General features: G+C 39.8%; 1 protein-coding gene across 1 annotated transcript in view; it reads right to left on the bottom strand.

The window, feature by feature from the left end:
* Positions 1–18,987, bottom strand: part of KCNU1 (potassium calcium-activated channel subfamily U member 1) — a 119,649-nt gene that overhangs the window by 12,807 nt on the left and 87,855 nt on the right. The window contains exons 20-25 of the mRNA XM_036457143.1: positions 16,678–16,765; positions 12,776–13,000; positions 11,236–11,413; positions 10,040–10,069; positions 6,270–6,279; positions 4,598–4,638 (exon numbers count right to left, since the gene is read on the bottom strand). Coding sequence (XP_036313036.1) covers positions 4,598–4,638; positions 6,270–6,279; positions 10,040–10,069; positions 11,236–11,413; positions 12,776–13,000; positions 16,678–16,765 — 572 coding nt within the window. The remainder of the gene's footprint in view (positions 1–4,597; positions 4,639–6,269; positions 6,280–10,039; positions 10,070–11,235; positions 11,414–12,775; positions 13,001–16,677; positions 16,766–18,987) is intronic.

Here is an 18,987-nt window from a genome sequence, read left to right on the forward strand (position 1 = left end):
ATATAAATCCCTCTTGGGCACCTTCATCATCAAGGGGATACCCTTGTACCTCAGGCTCATTTTCTCCATGGAAACATCCAGACTGTCATCCTCATATAATTTATCTATCAAACCAGGACACTTTGGAAGTAAAAGGGGCAGTCTCACTATGCATAACTCGGAGTTATAGTCCTTGTCATAATTCTAAGCTGCAGGTGGCTTGGTGTTTACCAGTTGCACTGGTTAATAATGCGAATTTTGTAATCAAAGAAAACACAATAATTTCAAGAGAAACATCAAAAGTGCTTTATTCAAAGTAATGTCCATCGCAAGCTACACATTTCCACTATCTTTCAGGTAATTTGTGGATACTGTTCCAATAGAATTTCTCTTGTTTTGAGGCAAACCATTCAGAGAACCAATTTTTCACTTCTTCATACATTTTGAAGTGCTGCTGCGAAAGTGTGTGTTCCATCAATCAGAATAAGTGGTAATCTAAAGGAGCAAGGTCTGGTGAATACAGTGGGTGGGTTAGTACTTCCCAGGCAAGATCTTTTAATGTGTCTTCAGCTTGTTTTGAAGTATGTGATGGTTATCATAAAGCAAAACTACTTTTTTGTGACTTCTGGCCCATTCTGGTCATTTTACGATCAAAGCGTGGTTCAAATTGATTATTTGTTGTTGGTAGCAATCAGTATTAACAGTTTCACTTGGGTTTAGAAGCTCATGATATATCACACCTTCCTGATCCCACCAAAACACAAAGTATTTTCTTATTTGGTCTAGCAGTCAATGTTGATGGTTGACCTGGATCAATCCATGATTTTGTGCCTTTGGGATTCTCAAAATAAATCCACTTTTCATAGCCAGTCACAATTTGATGTAAAAAAAAAAACAACAAACAAACAAAAAAAGACTTTCTTTCCTGCCATTGAAACTACATTTTACTGATGATTTTTCAATTTTCCATTTGTCTTTCATTCAGTTGATGTGGCACCCATTTTCCTTCCTTTAAAATCTTTCCCATTGCTTGTAAATGATCAGAAATTGTTTACTGAGGAACGTTTAATCTTTGTGCAAGTTCTTTTTGAGTTTGACACACATCTTCATCCAATAATGCTTATAATTGTTGGTCTTCAAACCTTTTCGATTGACCTGGATGTTCTTTGTCTTTCACATTGAAATTATCACTTTTAAAGCATTTAAACCAGCGTTCACAAATATATTGAGCTGGGACATGTTCACTGTAAGCTTCCCAAAGTATATGATAACTTTTAGCAGCACTTTTCTTCAAAAAATGAATTAAAATTTTCCACAAATGCTCTTTCTTTGGCCCAAAATTTGACATTTTTAAGTGTAAAAATATATATGATGTTAACACCTTCAGAAAATTTGACATATGAAGTTTAGAAGCTTGCTGAAAATACAACAAAATAACATGCATATCCAATCACATATATATCAACATATGTGTAACTCTATCTATTGGAAAAAAATCGCATTATTAACCAGTACACCTGGTACTTGGGTTCCTATATTATCTGGGTCCAGAATGAGTTAAAGCAGTATCTGTCAAAACTGAATGCACATATTAATCACCTGGAATTCTTATTACAATACAGATTCTGATTTAGTGGTTCTAGGATGGGGCTTGAGAGTCTACATGTCCAACAAGCTTCCAAATGCTACTGCAATTACTGCTGATACGTGGATTACACTTTGAATAGCAAGTGCTCAGAAAATTATCCTAACTGAGGCCAGTGCAGCAGTACCCTTGTTACCCATTAGCATATCTGTACTGGCCCAGGGCTGCGACTCAGACCCAGTGATCAGCTTCTGAAGTAATATGATAGAACGGGTCCTTGCTGGAGTGCCTGCAGAGGCACCGAAGGCCTTTGTTCTAAGGCTACTGCTTTAAAGATGTTTGTGCTGAGAATAACATTGAAAGGTGGAAATGATTCTCCCACCAGAGTAAAGAGAAAGCATGCTCACTGTCCATTATGAAAGATTTCAGTTCATCTCTTATAAAGTTGGGTACAGGTATCACTTGGCCCTTTTCATGTCACCTGGTGGGAACAAAGGCTTGAATAACCAGCACAAAATTGTTGATACTCTGGCTACTGCTCACATTCTGAGTAACTATTTTGTATCTCTGGGCCAGTGGTTCTGTGTCTTCTGCCAGCATCCATGAAACTGGCAGGCTAACCTGTCAGTTTGCAAGTAGCTTAAACTCTTAGGTCTTTCCCAGCTCTCGTCAGTCATAAACAGATCAACAGAAATCTACTGGGCATACCACTCAAAATACATTACCACCTGAGACTGGATTATTCCCTAATTCTTTAAATTATTTCTTAGTAAGTTTGGGAGAAATGATATACTACTAATATTAGTGAATAATTTTATTTGAAGAACTATATAGTTTTATAAAAGAGCAAGTCTAACTAGTACCAATCCACAATTCCTAAGCACACACAATTTCCTCTTCTTGCATGGCCAATCTTCAAAACACACACACACACACACACACACACACACACACACACACACACTCCCCCACGTATCCCAGGAGCCCTTGTCCAAATCCTGCTGTGTCATGCTAAACCAAGGGCCTCAGCTTTCCCAGGCATTTTCCTGCAGGCCACTGTACACTCTGTATCAAAGTACTGGCAGTTGGATCTGTGGCTCCCATGTCACTGTGACCCTCTCCAGACAGCCAAAGAACAGAAAACAGTGAGCTGGTAGGTGATTTGTTAGGCTAATCTGACAAGGGCCGTCTGGTGCCAGAAAGTCTTCAGTTGAACAAAGCTGTAAGTCCCTCGAGAGTGACCAGATGTACTTCTGGGCCAGTGAGCACCTGTCTGGTTCCCTCCCGGCCACTCTAATTTACCTTATAGTCTTCTAATCAGTGTCCTTAGTGTGGCTGCACCTTAGGGTTAGGGATGGTTCAAAAGGGTAGAAAAATAAAATTAAGGCCTAGCTGGTTTGGCTTAGTGGGTAGAATGTCACCTGTAGACTGAAGGGTCTGGGATTAGATTTTGGTCAAGGGCACATACCTCAATTTCAGACTGGATTTCCTGCTCTGGTTGGGCCTATGCAGGAGGCAACCAATTGATGTATCTCTTTCATGTTAATGTTTCTCTGACCCTGCCTTTCATTCTTTCAAAGTCAATGGAAAGATATCCTCAAGTGAGAATTTAAAAAATAAGTTATAAAATTAAAATAAACAACCTGGAGCTAAGAGCTTAAATGTAGTTACAAATAGGCTGGCTGGTACCAGTCAGGCTCAAGAGAGCTGAAATACTGCTTGGCTGGTGTGGCTCAGTGGTTGAGCATAGTCCCATGACCAAGTGTTCCCTGGTTTGATTCCTAGTCAGGCACATAATATCTGGGTTGTAGGATCAACCCCCAGCAGATGGCATGCAGGAGGCAAGCAATGAATGTTGATACATCAATATTTCTATCTCTCCTTCTTCCTTCCTCTCTCTAAAATCAATTAAAAATGTATTTTTTTAAAAGTGAGAGAGCTGAGATCCTCAGAACTGAACTTGAAGAGCTGCTGCTGCAGGATTCACTATGAATAGACTATTTGCTGTACTATCTGCTGTACTATCACTTCTGCTGTACTATCTGCTGTACTATCACTCTCAGATCACATGGTAGTGTCATCTATGATTCCTCTCTTGTCCCCCTGCTCCCTTTCTGGGACCAAGAGGTTTGTTTATCTAGTTTGGTTTCTCACTCAGCTTACTCAAAGTCATAAAATGCCCATTAAAAATGTTGCTCTACTATAGAATCCAGTCAAATTGCATGCCCAGGACCAGCTAATGGATTGTCTTTGAGTTTGTCCAAAGTGAAAGGCACTGTTCCCCTCTTTGGTATCTTACCCTTATCTCATCAGTTATTACAGTATTAACCCCCTAGTGCCTCCCAACCCCTCCCACCCCAAAGTACACAGGCACCTTCCCTAGCCTGCTTTCTGCCCCAAGGCTTTCTGCTTCATATCCACAAACATTTCCTAATGTGCATTTTCTATAAGTTGTTGGTGAGAGAGACAACAGCTTATTCTGATATTTCTGTACCTAGTATTATCTTTTTAGAAGACTATCATTCAGGACTAGAATTAAGATAACACAGGAACACAAAATTGAAGGACCCTGAGAGAGAGTGAAACCTTTAAGTCTGCACCTTGGTGCCTCCTAGTGCTGGTCCTGGTATCACTATAATAAAGGAAGGTGCCAGACTTAAAGTCCTAGATGGGTAGATAGGCTGGTATAGAAAGATAATTTTGGGCAATCTTCAAGTTCATGTCCCTCCCTTGGGATATTTCACATGAATAAGAGTGAACCAGCTGCTGGTCTCCCACTCCTGGGAACTGGAAGTGGTATTTATACATGCAGATGGTATTTCTGCACCCTAACAGCCAGATGCAGCAGGCTCTGCGGATGATGTCACCAATCCAGAAAAAAAAAAGGGTCAGTATAATGTCCCATCAAGCACTTACTGCTCTTGGGCCCATTCTGCTTCTGTTTTTGGACTGTGGATTTTCAAAAGAACCTTGGAACATCAATTCAGGATCATACAGATTTCTCCCTTGTATTTTTCTTGAAACAGGACTTACTCAATTCAGTGAGGATGGGGATTCTTCGGCAGTGTCTCTTTCTAATATCACAGAAGCTCTGCGAAAATTGGTCTGTAGACACAGATGACAACAGAAAATAAAAGAGATTGATAAATGTAAACAAAGAGGCTTGCAAAATGCGACAAGGATGGAGAAACATACTCTGCAACTTTATGCTTTGCAAAGGTCACTGAGGCCCAAATCCCAAACCCTTTTCTATATTTAGAAAAACAAAATATTTGGGCATCCGTGGCATCTAGTTTTTGGACACTGTGTGTGTGTGTGTGTGTGTGTGTGTGTGTGTGTGTGTGTGTGTGCGCGTGCACGTGTAAAGCTTTCCCAGTACTTGCTTATTGATAACATAAGTAAAACATGAGTGTTCTCCACAGTGTGGGCAATGGCTCAGACAGGCTGTACCTTTAACCACATCCATTTGCTTGTAGGGCTTCTAGGAAACTGGATAAGCAGGCAGTGCTGCTCTGTGTATGCACTTGCTAACACCGCAAGTGGTTTCTGGCTGCTGCTGCCATCTGCCTCTTTGAGAGCTTCTCTGGGTCCAGACACTTCTCTGGGTCCAGACATTATCTTTCTTCTTCAGCAGAACCTGCTGCTTCCCATCTCTGGTTGCAGCCTAGAATGCCTTGCAAGTTCCTTAAAGACTGGGGTGAGTTGCCATTTGTCACCTCTGCCCTTTGCATTCAGTTTACAGACAGATTTCCCTCCTGCATCAGGAGGTGAGGCCCTTCATTTTCCTCTGAAAGAGCCAAGCCCAGCACTGGCCCCAAACAGCCTTATCAGGCAGTGGACTGTGAAGAGTTTCAATAACTAGAGTTTTGGTCCCCAAGTTAACAAAAAAATAAAAAATAAATAAAAAGAAAGAAAGAAAGAAAGGAAGAAAGAGAAAGGAAATGGGGACCAGTTAAAACACACACAATCTCATCGAAAGTTACGTTTTAAGCCAAGACCGGTTTGGCTCAATGGATAGAGCATTGGCTTGGGGACTGAAGGGTCCCGGGTTCGATTCTGGTCAAGGGCATGTACCTTGGTTGTGGGTATATCCCCAGTAGGAGGTGTGCAAGAAGCAGCTGATCGATGACTCTCTCTCATCGATGTTTCTAGCTCTCTATCTCCCTTCTTCTCTGTACAAAATCAATAAAATATATATTTTTTAAAAAGTTACGTTTTAAAACTGTTGGCTACCTTTTGTAGCTTTTCTGAGAATTCAAAAATACTGTGAAAGTTAAAACTCCGCTTTTAATTAAAATCCCCTGCTCTAGGAAGAAGGTGAAATATTTTGAGGTCCTCTGTTTACTGAGCCAGATAAGTGATAGGCGACGGGAGCGAGATGTGAAATGAAGTGAGCGGGTTAGGTAAGACAGCCTGAGGGACAGATAAAAGGAGGGTGATGGGACAGGGGAAAAGAGAAAACCCAAGGGGAGATTTCTGTCAGGAAAAAAAAAACAACAACAAAAAATGCTTGTTCTGCAGTATTTACAGCCTGTTCCATCTCCCCCCGGAAATACTCAGTAAATGGCCACTTCTTGTGAATGGAGAGTAGAGGTGATTATGTTTCTAAAATCCACTGAAATTCCGAGTCATGCTTCAAGGGGGATTTGGGGTAAAAACTGAAGCTGCACAGGAAGCGCCCGGCACACTTGGATACAGTCAGCACTGGCAGTGACCTTAGCAATGCAGGCGAGGAAATGACAGCCCCGAGGCTAACATGGTTCACACAGCTGTTTCAGAAGAAGGTTGGACCTGAGTATATTTTTCCAAGTAAAGTAAGTCAGGAGAAAAAAGGCACAAATTATACGATTCTACTCATATATAGAATCTAAAACAGAAAATCCCAAAACAACAACAACAGAGAAACAAATGAACAAATAAAACCAAAACAAACTCTCAGATACATACAACAGATTGGTGGTCACCAGAAGGGGAAGTGTGAAATGGGTAAAATGTATAGTGAGAAACAGAAACAGACTTTTGGTGGTGAGCATGGATATCAAATTATGTTATGCACCTGAAACTTATGTTATAAATCTCAAAAAAAAGCAAGGTTAACATCAATAGCTAGAGCTCAGCTGTCCTAATTCACCAGTGAATCTTAGTTGTGATGAATTTGAACACGGTAAACTGTTGTTCTTTAAAAAAAATCAACAAACAAACAAACAAAACACCTCTGGGATTTTCATGCTACAGGAAGTCCTTGGGGAATTGAGATTCTGCCTTATTCTCAGAACTGTGCAGATGCTTTATCTGCTGGGTGTCCCTTTCCTTCCTTCTTTCCATTCTTCCTTCTACAAATTTTAAGAGTATCTATTGCAAGCTAGGACTGTGTAATCCCTGCCCCAATTACATGCCACATGTTGCAAATACAAAATATGTATTTTCAAGTAGTGATACATACTGTGGAAAAAATACACACACAACCTTTAAGGGCTAGTGATTGAGTTGTGGAGATGATTTAGATAGGGTTTGAAGGGAGGCTTATTTGACTTGGAATGAAGTCCCGAGAGGTGAGAAAAAGCCATCCATGCAGAGGGAATGGGAAGAAGGACCTAAGGCAGGAAAGAGCCAGTACAGACAGAATGAAGTGGGAGAAAATTCAAACTCCCTTTGGGCCTGCAAGGCCCTATTTTCCTATAATTGCCATGGGTTATCATGATAGGGTTTTAAGCAGGGAACTGACATGATCTGATAAATATTTGTAAAAGGTCCCTCCAGCTGCTGTGAGCAGTACAAGCTGTAAGGAGATAAGAATTATACCAGGCTCACAACAAATCTGTGAATCAATATAGTTAGATAACATTAGAAGAAACCGACTTAGGTTTTACAAAGCTTGCCCAAGGTTAAATGGCCTGTAAATGATGGAAGGGTTTTCATACCCCAATCGGCACCAACTTCAAAGTCAGGCCCTTTTAAGAGCCACTTTGTAGCCCTGATAAAATGTTCAAGGTTTGGCTGACATGTCCAGTAAAATATTAAGGCCAGTTTCCCTTCCAAGAGGCAGTCCTTCTTTGAACCCCACTTTCTGATTCCAGTTCCCTCTAGAAAAGGGTTTGGATCATCTCAACTTTCGAAGTTAAATGTCCTTATCGGATGCAGACATGTTCACGTTGGGTTAGCTGGAGTGGCTGCTTGAGTGTCTGCTTCTGACACCATCTGAAGGATAGCAACCACCTAGCTCCATCTCCTCTTGTGGAGCGATGGTTAAGTGGAATTTGTGTCAGATCATAGCCTGGGTGCATTTTACCAATGTCAATATTTCCAGGAGCTCACAATACACACAGCATTATACCTGAAATCTTCTTGGCTGGCAGGCTACTATTACAAAAGAGTGCTTAATTGTAGATTACCACAGTACATTTAAATTTCAGTAGCATATTAAGTTGTCAGACTTAATTACCGTTATATGTTTAGATTATGCCACAGATTATTTAGTTCAGTACCTAGGTTTGCCAACCTGTTCTTCTTGTGATGTGACAGGGCAGCAATTAGAGCATCGCTGGAAAAACCTACAGTTTTCCATGGAGATGGCCAGGAAGCCCGGTATTCTTACTAATCCTTCTGAGATTCTGCCCTCTGCTGTCCCCACACCCTCAATGTCCCTGGGAGAATCACTGTATGGAATAGCACTGTGGTCCTAAGTGGGCTTCATGTTTATTATGATTGTGAAGATGGAGAAAGGACCACTGATCCCAGAAAAGTCTCATCAAATATGCTAGGGTGAGAGAGATTTCTGATGTCAGTACTATAGAGATTTTGAGCCAAAAAGGTATTTGTCCTGTAGGATTGTCATGTGCATTGTAGGATGTTCAGCAGCATCTCTGACCTCAACCCACTAGATGCCAATAGCATTCCCCCAAGTTGTGACAAAACTGTCTACAGACATTGTCAGGTGACTCCTGGGGGCCAAAACTACCCTTGTTGAGAACCACAGTCCTAAGGAAACTTATCTCATGTTGATGTTCAGTTTGGGGGATGTTTTCCGCCTCCTTGTGGAATTTCACAATCCTTTATACTATCAACTCTCGGAGAGGTGTGTGTTCCCATTTCTACCCCTTATGGTGCAAGCAGATATTATCAGGCTTCGCTGCGGACTGGGGAAGCCTATTTATAAACATAGTGTAGATACCTATAATTCTAGAGTAATTGGTGAGGTTTCTGAGTAATGGTCCTTTGCTCAGAATGTGACTTGACTGATGATATAGCACCAGATAAGCAGATTAGATGACTTCTGTTAGGTAGCCTAGTAGAGCTGCCTGCAGTTATATTTCGCCATCATACAAGTGAGTATGATACCCATTAAAGAAATGGTGCTAGGCCTACAAAATAATTTTTCTCTAAACATTCCCTTTTATCTTTGAGGAAGAATCTATTCCTGCTTCTTGATGGCACAAGTAAGGGGTAGGCAAATATAGGTTTACACTTGTTATACAACTAAGTAATACAATAATAAATAAATAATAACACAAGAACAAACTGTATTCTGGATACTCACAACTGTAAATCTGCTATTGCCACCCTTGTACTTTGATGTGCCTTTATTTTCTCTTCCTCCTTTCCAGTCCCTTTTCCCTCTCCTCTACTTCCTTCTACCAATCCAGCAAGTTGCTGCTTCGAGGGCAACCTTCTAGACTAGGGGTGTCGAACTCAATCAGAGAAGGGGCCAAAATCTAAAGTCCAGCCTAAATCGTGGGCCGAATGGTTTACTGAACAGTCATAAACTGTCATTGTGATGGAAACGCAGCGAAGTGCAGTGATGACAGCGCGGTGCGGGCCACATTGCAAGGCCTGGCGGGACGGATTTGGCCCGCGGGCCTTGTGTTTGACACATGTGTTCTAGACTATAACAGGTTGGGCACATCATACAGAATCAATATATTTTTGTTGGATGAGTGAGATGATGAAAATCACTGGATAAAAAGGAAATCGGACTTGAAAGTATAGTGTTATATCTTTCTAGCTTATATAAGATGTAAAATTAAAAAGTAATAATAATAGAAAGGAAAAGTCATCCAGATGATTAATTAGGTGGTTTATATGTTCAGTTTATCTCATGCTTTCATGGAGTGGGCAGTTTGATTTGTGTATTGATGACACTGCCCTTAAGACGAACACTTCTCTGCCCAATTATAGAAAGTTGCAAGATGACGCATATAGTCACCCACACCTGCATATAATCACACTCCCTATACATTCACCCTCCATAGCCCTCCCCACACCACACTCATCCCATACCACACACAAATATTGGGTAAATCTAAGTGACCCTAATGGCTGAGCTAAGGATTTATGTGCAGCAAACAGCAGCATTTTATGGATCTTCAGATTTGCTCAGCAGAGGTATGGCCTACACTTCCTTAGTCTTAATTTTCAGTGTACATTGACATCATGAAGTGCTTTGCTTTTAGCTCTCCTTTGCGAAAGAACCCAAACCCTGAGAGCTGAGTGGAGTTTGGTTGCTTAGTGAAGGTGTGTCACATAGCTTACTTAGTTCACCTACAGAAAATTAGACTAGATTACTTGTTTATTCCTTTGTCCTAAGTATGTTGTATTTTCCCACCTAGCAACAGTGTCTAGAAGTCAGACAGAGTTCTTTTGGTTTCCCAGTTTGACTCATGAAGATTTTTATCTTCATCCATAGTAATGAAAGCCTCACAATGCTTTAGATGTCTGATCTCTCCAAGCTCCATGAAAAGTGGAAGAGTTGTAGTTGGCAGCTGTGAGTCCAGAGGACTAAGTATCCAACCTTGACACAGAGGATCAACACCCCTAAGGGAAATGCTGGATCCAGCATTTATTTTATTTACTTGAATTGAAAATCTGCTTTAGATACTGAAAATTATTCAGTAAGAGGACATTCATATTAGGTTCAGTGTCCAGTAGTCAATTTTTCAAGGGAGGCGGGTGCAGGCAGGGAGGAAGACCACAATTTTGTATTGGGAACTAATGTCAAGCAAATTTTAAGCACAGGAAATGTGTGGAAACTACCCAAGAGTTCAGTTCTCTGGCTCATTTGCTTCAATTCAATAAATGTGGTAAGCATCTCCTAAGTGACCACAAGTGTGCTAGGCACTGAGTGGAACACAAAGGAAGGAAAGACCTAATCTCCATCCTGGAGAGATCTTCACTTCTCACCATCTCATTCCATTTTGAAGTAGGATTGTGGCATTTTTATACTACAGAAGTTAGAAGAGACCTCACCTTAAAGATAATATTCTAAAATGCATGTATTGAAAGCATCTTGAAGAATGAAAGAATCATTCTTCATTCTCTCCACCGTGAAACAAAAAAATAATAACTTGAACATCTACAAAATCTGATGAGAATTCCATTATTAATAATATTTCTTGCTATTCATTATAATAATAGGCCAAGTTCTATCTTCCCTGATATTTGATTAGTAACTATGCTAATACTTGCAATTCTGTGATCTTACTTAAAATGGGAAAAGTACTACATGCATTCCATGTAGAAGAAGGGTATCATTTTTCAGTTGACTTAGGATTCTCAAGGACTAAACTGTCCACTTCTCCTCCCCATGATCAAAGTCCTTCAGAAAGAGGTTGATTCTCTTTTTTTATTCCATTCTCCCTAGCCTTTTCTTGTCAGGATGTTGTTCTTACCTGTATCTATGGGTGTCGGGTCAGAGTAGCTTATCCGCAGTGATCCTATGTTGAGGGTGGCCATGATGATCTGTGCGTCTACTGAAGTCTGGGAAGGTGACATGGATGAGGAGGACAAGACAGCACACATGGAACATTCTTCTATGTTGACTGCATGGAGGTCTGCAGTATAGAGTGCAGAGCCCTAATGAGAGAAACGGGGCAGAGGAAGAATTTCTCAGGTGGACAAATTTTATATCATGGCTCACAGTTGTGGGTGATAATTTTGAACAAACAACTCTCCAGCTTCCAAATGACTTGGTTTTAAGACTTTGTTACCTGGTATCTGACACAGTTAGCCTTACCAATTATTAATATCTTAGTGTGACTACATTTTACAGACCTTCTCCTGAGAGCAAGTCAGGATGAGACAAAGGAGGGAAGAGAATGGGGAGCCTAAATCCATTTAAATGACTCAGTTGGGAGAAGATAAATGAGGAAGGAAAATAGTAGTGAGAAAAAAAAATCAGAAAAAGGAGAAGTTATAGATCTAAAGGCAAACTTTCTATCCTCACAATTTTACTTGTAGCTGAACCCACTTGTTGGTTCCAGATTAACTAGCAAAGTGGTGGTTGCTTCTTTTCTTTGGTGGAAAAATAGGGATAGATCTAGCCCCACCTTCAGGTACCTTGGACTCAACTATAAGTAATTTCTAATATTAGTTGAATTGGAAGAATTTTGATCATTATCTTTTTTTTTCCTTTCTTTGAACTAATCTAAGGGTGTGGTGAAGAGAAACATGGTAACTTAAACACACACACACACACACACACACACACACACACACACACACACAAATGAAATTCTTGGGAAAATAATTCTTGAAGTTTGAAAAAATATTCCTTAAACACCATCAGAATTCTTGCATAAAAATCAAATGCTTTGATGCAGTTTCATGAGACACATAATGTGTTTTCTTTTAATCCAGAGAAATGGTTGCATATAATAGGATACAGATTTATGAGTGTTCAGGATAAATACAATTACAACCATAATACCACATACATAACTTACCCATTTCTCAGAAATGTAAACCTAATTCCTCCTTTTCATATATCTATCAGGGACCATGTGGCATTGCATGTTCTAGGAAAGATATGTCTCCAGAAAGGATGAGAAAGTTAGAGCATTAAGACTGACCCCTATCATCTTGGCATTAGACATTAAGTCAGAATCAGGCTAAAAAATGCAGTCTGATTTATATTAAGACTATAAAACATGGTCATAAACATTAAGCATGGTGGCTCCTGAACATAATGTCTGAATTTAAATCATAGTCTCACAACTGGGACAGGTTACTTACTTTCTCCATGCCTAAAATTCAACATCTTTAAAAATCTATTTCAGCGAGGTATTTTGAGGGTTAAATTAGTTAATATATGTAAAATGCATAGTTCAGCTTCTGGTACCACTATATGACTGCAAGCTAGCAGCAGTAGTAGCTGTAGAAGTAGTAGTACTTTTTATTATCATTTTAAATATTTACTATCCCTTATATAATACTTACAGGCAGAATGTATATCTGGGGAAAATTCCGGAGAAATCGCCATTCTCTCTGCAGGTATTCCAGAGACCCAATGAACACAATGTCCTTCAGCTCCTGCCGGGGATAGTTGCTAGCTCTCAAGGGCATTACAAAATTTTGAAGTCCCATTAGCGTTGAGTGGGCATCTCCAAAGATACAAGCCACAATGTGGTTCCGAAACTCATGTTTTGACTTGTCAGTTCGTTTCTAAGCATAAGCATGCCGGAATCTAGTCATTTTTAGAAACAACATGATAGTCCCTCAAAGAGGGCTCTTTCCCCTTACCCAAAGTATTTGAGGTCCATCCACAGGAGTACATCATAAAGATAACAGAATTTTGCAAACTGCTCATAAAAAATGGAACTTATTCACAGTGGGACAATTATACTTTGATCTTTTTTGTGGACTTCCTTCTTGTTTCCCCTTTATAAGTTTTCTCTTAGCCTGAGTGCATCAATTAAAACTTAGAGCAACATCATTCATCAATTCAATGTGAAATCACTGAACCAGATGTGGAAAATATCTTATTTTCACTATCTGTGTTTAGCCTTGTATGTGCTATAATAAGATTCAATGATATACTAAAACATTCCAAATTCTTATGCTAAACTTATGTCTTCCAGTGAGCCCTGAAAATTACATCAAGTTGCCCAACTTGTTGCAGTTTTCAGTGCATTTTCTTACATCTAAGAATTCATATTAGTTTGGACCATGTGAAATTCCCTTTTTATGCATCAAAAATGGTTAAATAGCAGCAATTTCACATGATATAACTTAGTATTTAAATGTAAACCATTTTTCTTAGATTAGAATAAGACTATTGCTAACATGGTGGTTTCAGCAACTCTAATAGTCTCTAGTTGATGTGACAGCTCTGACAATCTTATGCTTCTGATGAAAAGATTTATCATGTTTTTGTAAAAATTGAGCTGATACAATAGACTCTTTGCAGAGTTGAGAAAATTACTCATGGAAAGTGTACAAGCGAAATTAGAAGCCATAAAAAGTCCATTTGATCCCAAACACTTGGATATGTTGCATACTCTTATTGGCATTGCCAGTTATTAATATCTCTCCTATAGCTCTAATTTGAAAATAAAGTAATATACATAATGAAGACTTAGATAAGGGTTTCCCCACAACCATAGAGACTTTTAAAAGTAATAATTGTAACTTAAAAAAAAAAGGAATGGTATTCTTGAAGGAAATTTATTTCAGTCTTTTATGTGATTTCTTTCAGGAAATGAGTCACTGTCTCCTCTCATGGAGGTGGGGTAAAGTTGAGCATGTTCTAGATCTGGTTTGGTATTTTGGTTTTGCTATTAGTGGTTAGAGTATGAACAGAGTACTTAATCTCTCTGACTTTAAGTTTAAGTGGTTTAAAAATAAATAGAAGTTAATCCTGCTGTAGAAACTAAATTATATATTTAGGGTACAGTGTTCAACTCATTAACTGTTGTTCAATAATTATTGATCAAATGTGAATCATAGGGAATTCCTAGATTTTCAGAGGAGGACTTTTGGAAGATGGTGGACAACAAGTTAAATGTATTTAAAATCATTTCATGTGTTAATGTGTTTTACATGCCTGAGCACTTGAAGACTCAGAATATTTCAAATAGCTATACCATTCTCCCTCATGCCAGTCCATAGCTGGGTTAAATGACAAGCTTCTATGAAACAGGGGGTGCTGAAATCTAACAGGATAAATAAGTAACATCTGACATCTCAACAATTAGAATCTTTCAAATTAGCATATAATAAGACATACTCTCTTTCCAAAAGTAATCCCCATCTGAGGGGAAATCAAGATATTAGTCTGGAAAGCCTTCCTAAAGAGTGATATCAATCTTAACCAAATCTATTAAATAATCCTTTCTAGCTAAACCAATTAGTTTTAACTAGAATAATGAAGCCTCTAATAGTATTTAATGCAACATGTCTATAATCCAACAATTGCTCTTCTAAGTCAATCTAAACAATTAGAAACAAGATATATGGCAGAGTGCATTAATGGTCACAGCTAAAGAGGCAATTTCCCCAAGAAACTGTGGCACAAAACTGTCTTCTGGTTAAGAAAGTTGGTGGTCTTTGGGAAAAGAAAAGAATTCACTATTTGTCCTAAAGTAACTTAAATCAACCACTTCCATTTGACCCTTCTGTAAACTAAACCTAGCTCAAAGACTCCCTGAATTTTTCAATCTGGACATTTCTCCTATAGGGTCACAAGTTTCAAAACCCTTCCAATATCTTAAACTAGAAGTCCTTCTATACTTACCAAAGACTCAAGTTGGTGTCCTAACATATATTCTACACCAAGTCTCATAAAGAAAATAGCTATCATAGAAACCTGTTTTCATACTTCATAAGTATGTTCTAATAAAACATCTTCTATTTCCATTTCTCAGTCTTTTGTATGCCTCTATCTGCAAGCAACTTCCAAACCTTTCCAAAAATGTCCCTCCCACTGAAAACATTTTTGAGTGCCTGCTCAAGAGGTGTTTATTTTGCTGAGTTCAGAATAAGATATAATTGCTAAAATAGTGAGTTTTAGTAACCCTAATAATCTTCTTGCTCATATGACAGCTTTAACAATTTTGTGCTTCTGATCAAATAATTTATCATGCTTTAACAAAAAATTGAGAAATATTGTATCAGGACACTGGCACAAGGAGTGTGTGTGTGTGTGTGTAACAGAAAAAAAGCAAACTGAACTACTTTTGGAAATAAAAAAAATGCATCATTGTCAATTAGTCATAGTTGAAAATATTATACATGGTTCATACAACATGCAAGCAAATCCCTTTTATTAGTTAAATTTACCAAACACTGAGATTAAACTTGGGTTTCTAATTCTGAAAAATGAGAATAGATGGAGATCCAGATAGCAGGCTTTAGACTAGAGCCTCCACTAGGATACAAGACTTTTTATATTTTAGTTGCTGGCATTTTAGTGAACAGAGTTCATTATCTTGAGAGGATAGAGACAGGATTCTAATATCTATAGGGATTCACTCAAGTTGTAGGGGGCAGGCATTTAGGAGATGCATGCTTGGCTTATGTGTTACATATAAATATAGCAAACTTAAAAAAAAAACTACTATAGGGAATTCAAACTTTAAAACCAATAGATTAGGAAAATGTTTACCTATATAATAAAAGGCTAATATGCAAATCAACAAAACAGTGAAACTACCGGTCACTGTGATGCGCACTGACCACCAGGGGCATATGCTCAATTCAGGAGCTGCCCCCTGATGGTCAGTGTGCTCCCACAGGGGAGTGCTGCTCAGCCAGAAGCCAGGCTCACAGCTAGTAAGTGCAGTGGTGGTGGCGGGAGCCTCTCCTGCCTCCACAGCAAGGCTAAGGATGTCTGACTGACTGCTTAGGCCTGGGGGAGGGGGAACAGCCCTAAGCCATTAGTCGGACATTCCCCGAGGGCTCCCAGATTGCAAGAGGGTGCAACCTGGCCTGAAGGACCCCATCCCCCCACCCTAGAGTGCACGAATTTTGTGCATCTGGCCTCTAGTTACTTTATAAAGGAAAGACTGCAGAGTTCTGATAAATAAGGGGTTTCCTTGTGCATTTAAATTAATTAGATTTACTAGCAAAACAGTAAAGTTTTAGAACATTATTCTGAATAACTGACTCAGCTAAACTGTTATAGGGGAGAAAAAGTAGATGAAGAATCTAATTGTTTTAAATCCCAGGATTTTTACACATAGTCTTTGTAAAATGTCACATCTGGCTGGTAGGGTATGTGTTTTTCCTCCAAAATTCATATTTTACAATGAGAAAAGGCAGGTACTTATAACTAGGGAGAGAGTACCATTTGCTCTAAGAGAAATTTTATTTTATTTGAGATTTGGTGCAAGATCACCTACCAGAATCACCTTTTCCAAATGGGTTGCTTTACACCAGTAAAACATGCCGCTGCTATCAAAATAGTCAGATTCTTCCAAGAGAATATTCCTAAATAAGAAGAATGGAGAGTTAGCCTGAGGCCACATGGGGCTCTGGTGAAACACAGCCAAGATGTGAAATTAATTAGAACCTTGAGCCCAAAGGGAAGAATAACTTCTGCTTTCTGACACTACAGAATAGGACACAAGAGCTGAATGTCCAGACTATATCATAGCTCAAGATCTACTATACACTTTTGGCAAAAGTCACAAGGATTTTGTGATGTGTGTGTGTGTGTTTGTGTGTGTGTGTGTGTGTGTGTGTGTGTGTGTGCATCTCTGTTTGTTTAACAGACACATCAGACCTTTTACTTTAGTTTATATATGCTTTGAAGGTAGTTCTTTCTACTCTTAATTTTCCCCTAAGCAATCTACATAATAAAAGGCCAATGGCCTCAATGACCAAAATGACCAAATGAACAGTCATCAGGAAGTACATGGAGCACCTCTTGGTCCCTCCTCCACAGCCTACAGGTTCCTATCAAAGCAAGGTTGGCAGCCAGTGGGCAGTTGGGGTAGTAGAGGAGGAGGGTGGGCAGGGGAGGCAGGTATGGTTAGGGCTGAGCTAGAGGCATAATGACCTCACCACTGCCATACAGGCTGCAGATTAGGCCTGGAGAGAGGCCCAGAGAGAAAGGCAGGGCCTGATCTGCAGCTTTCACAGCCCAGAGACACTGACTGGCATAGAAACTGACCAATCAGAACCTAATGTGGGTGAACTGTGAAGGCAGAATCTAAGGTGAGGGTTGAGGAAAGGTTTTAAGGGCAACAGCTATTTGGTGTAAGATGTAAGAAAGCAGTTGAATTTTTAAATAACCAGTTTGGCAGTGCATATGGCTGGCTATCAGTCCAGATATAGGGGTTATGCATTTTTGTCTGCCAAGAGCATCTCTTCCTGCTGAAAAAGGCTCATTTACCCCCCCCCCCCCACACACACACCACACACACTCCATTTTAGCAATCTTATCCTATATAATCTATGTATACTACTAAAAGGGTAATATGCTAATTAGACTGGGTCAACCGGCCATCTTCCAGATGTCTGACTTCTTTCTGGACAAAGCCACAAGGTGGTGGGGGCTGAGGCAGAGGCAGTTATGGGTGATTAGGTCAGCAGGGGAGAGCAGTTAGGGATGAGATCAGGCTGGCAGGAGGTTAGGGGTGATCAGGCTGGCAGGGAAGGGCAGTTGGGTGCTGTCAAGCCTGCAGAGGAGGGTAGTTGGGAGTGATCAGGCCAACAGGGGCAATTAGGCTGGCAGGGAAACAGTTAGGAGTGATCAGGCAATCAGGCAGAGGTGGTTAGGGGCAATCAGGCAGGCAGGCAGGAGTAGGAGTAGTTAGGGGCAATCTGGCAGGCAGGCAGAGAGGTTAGGGATGATCAGGCAGGCAGGCAGGCAGGCAGGCAGAGGAGTTAGGAGCCAGCAGTCCCAGATTGTGAGAGAGATGTCCAATGGCCTAAACTGGCAGTCAGACATCCCCTGAGGGGTCCCAGATTGGAGAGGATGCAGGCTGGGCTGAGAGACACCCTCCTATGCACATATTGCATGACCAGACTTCTAGTAGTATCATAATGATATTATTGCTTAGGGGAAATTATGGGAGGTGTTTTGGGAACTTGAATATAAAATTTTAAAGGCTGTGAGGTCAAGGCATGGGTAGCATCTCTCTCCTTAAGTCAGTTTTCTTCCCCTCTCCTTTTGACACCTTTCCTATTGGTCTCTGTTGAAACATCCTTTCTGATTAAATGCATTTTGAATTATTTACAACTTCCATCACTGACCTGCATTTAACTAGATTCTGCTCTAATCTTGATCAGATCTTGGCAAAGCCCTCCATGTGATTACCCTATACTGCAGTTAGGCACAAAGTTTATCATATAAAATATTCAATCACCAAAAAGGGTTAGACAATCTTTTGAAAAATTTTACTCATATCCTAAGGAATGAATATTTGCTTGTTAGAAAATAAAATAAACTCTTAAAATCACAGAAAATTTAATATTCAAAAGGACCTATTTAAGTCAAGAGAATCTAAGTAGAGTATGCAGAAATGACATCAAAATACCTGGGGCTTAACACAAAACAGGTTATTTCTTACCTATAATAACTCAGGTCAACAGATTTGTCTGCTTCACACAACCATTCAATGTCTTAAGAGGACAGAGGCTCTACCATCTTAAGGTGACACACTTGGCACATATATCCTCCTCAGTCATTAAGGCAAGGGAAGAGA

The sequence above is a fragment of the Pipistrellus kuhlii genome, unplaced genomic scaffold, assembly GCF_014108245.1.
Source record: "Pipistrellus kuhlii isolate mPipKuh1 unplaced genomic scaffold, mPipKuh1.p scaffold_m20_p_3, whole genome shotgun sequence".
NCBI classification, from domain to species: Eukaryota; Metazoa; Chordata; class Mammalia; order Chiroptera; family Vespertilionidae; genus Pipistrellus; species Pipistrellus kuhlii.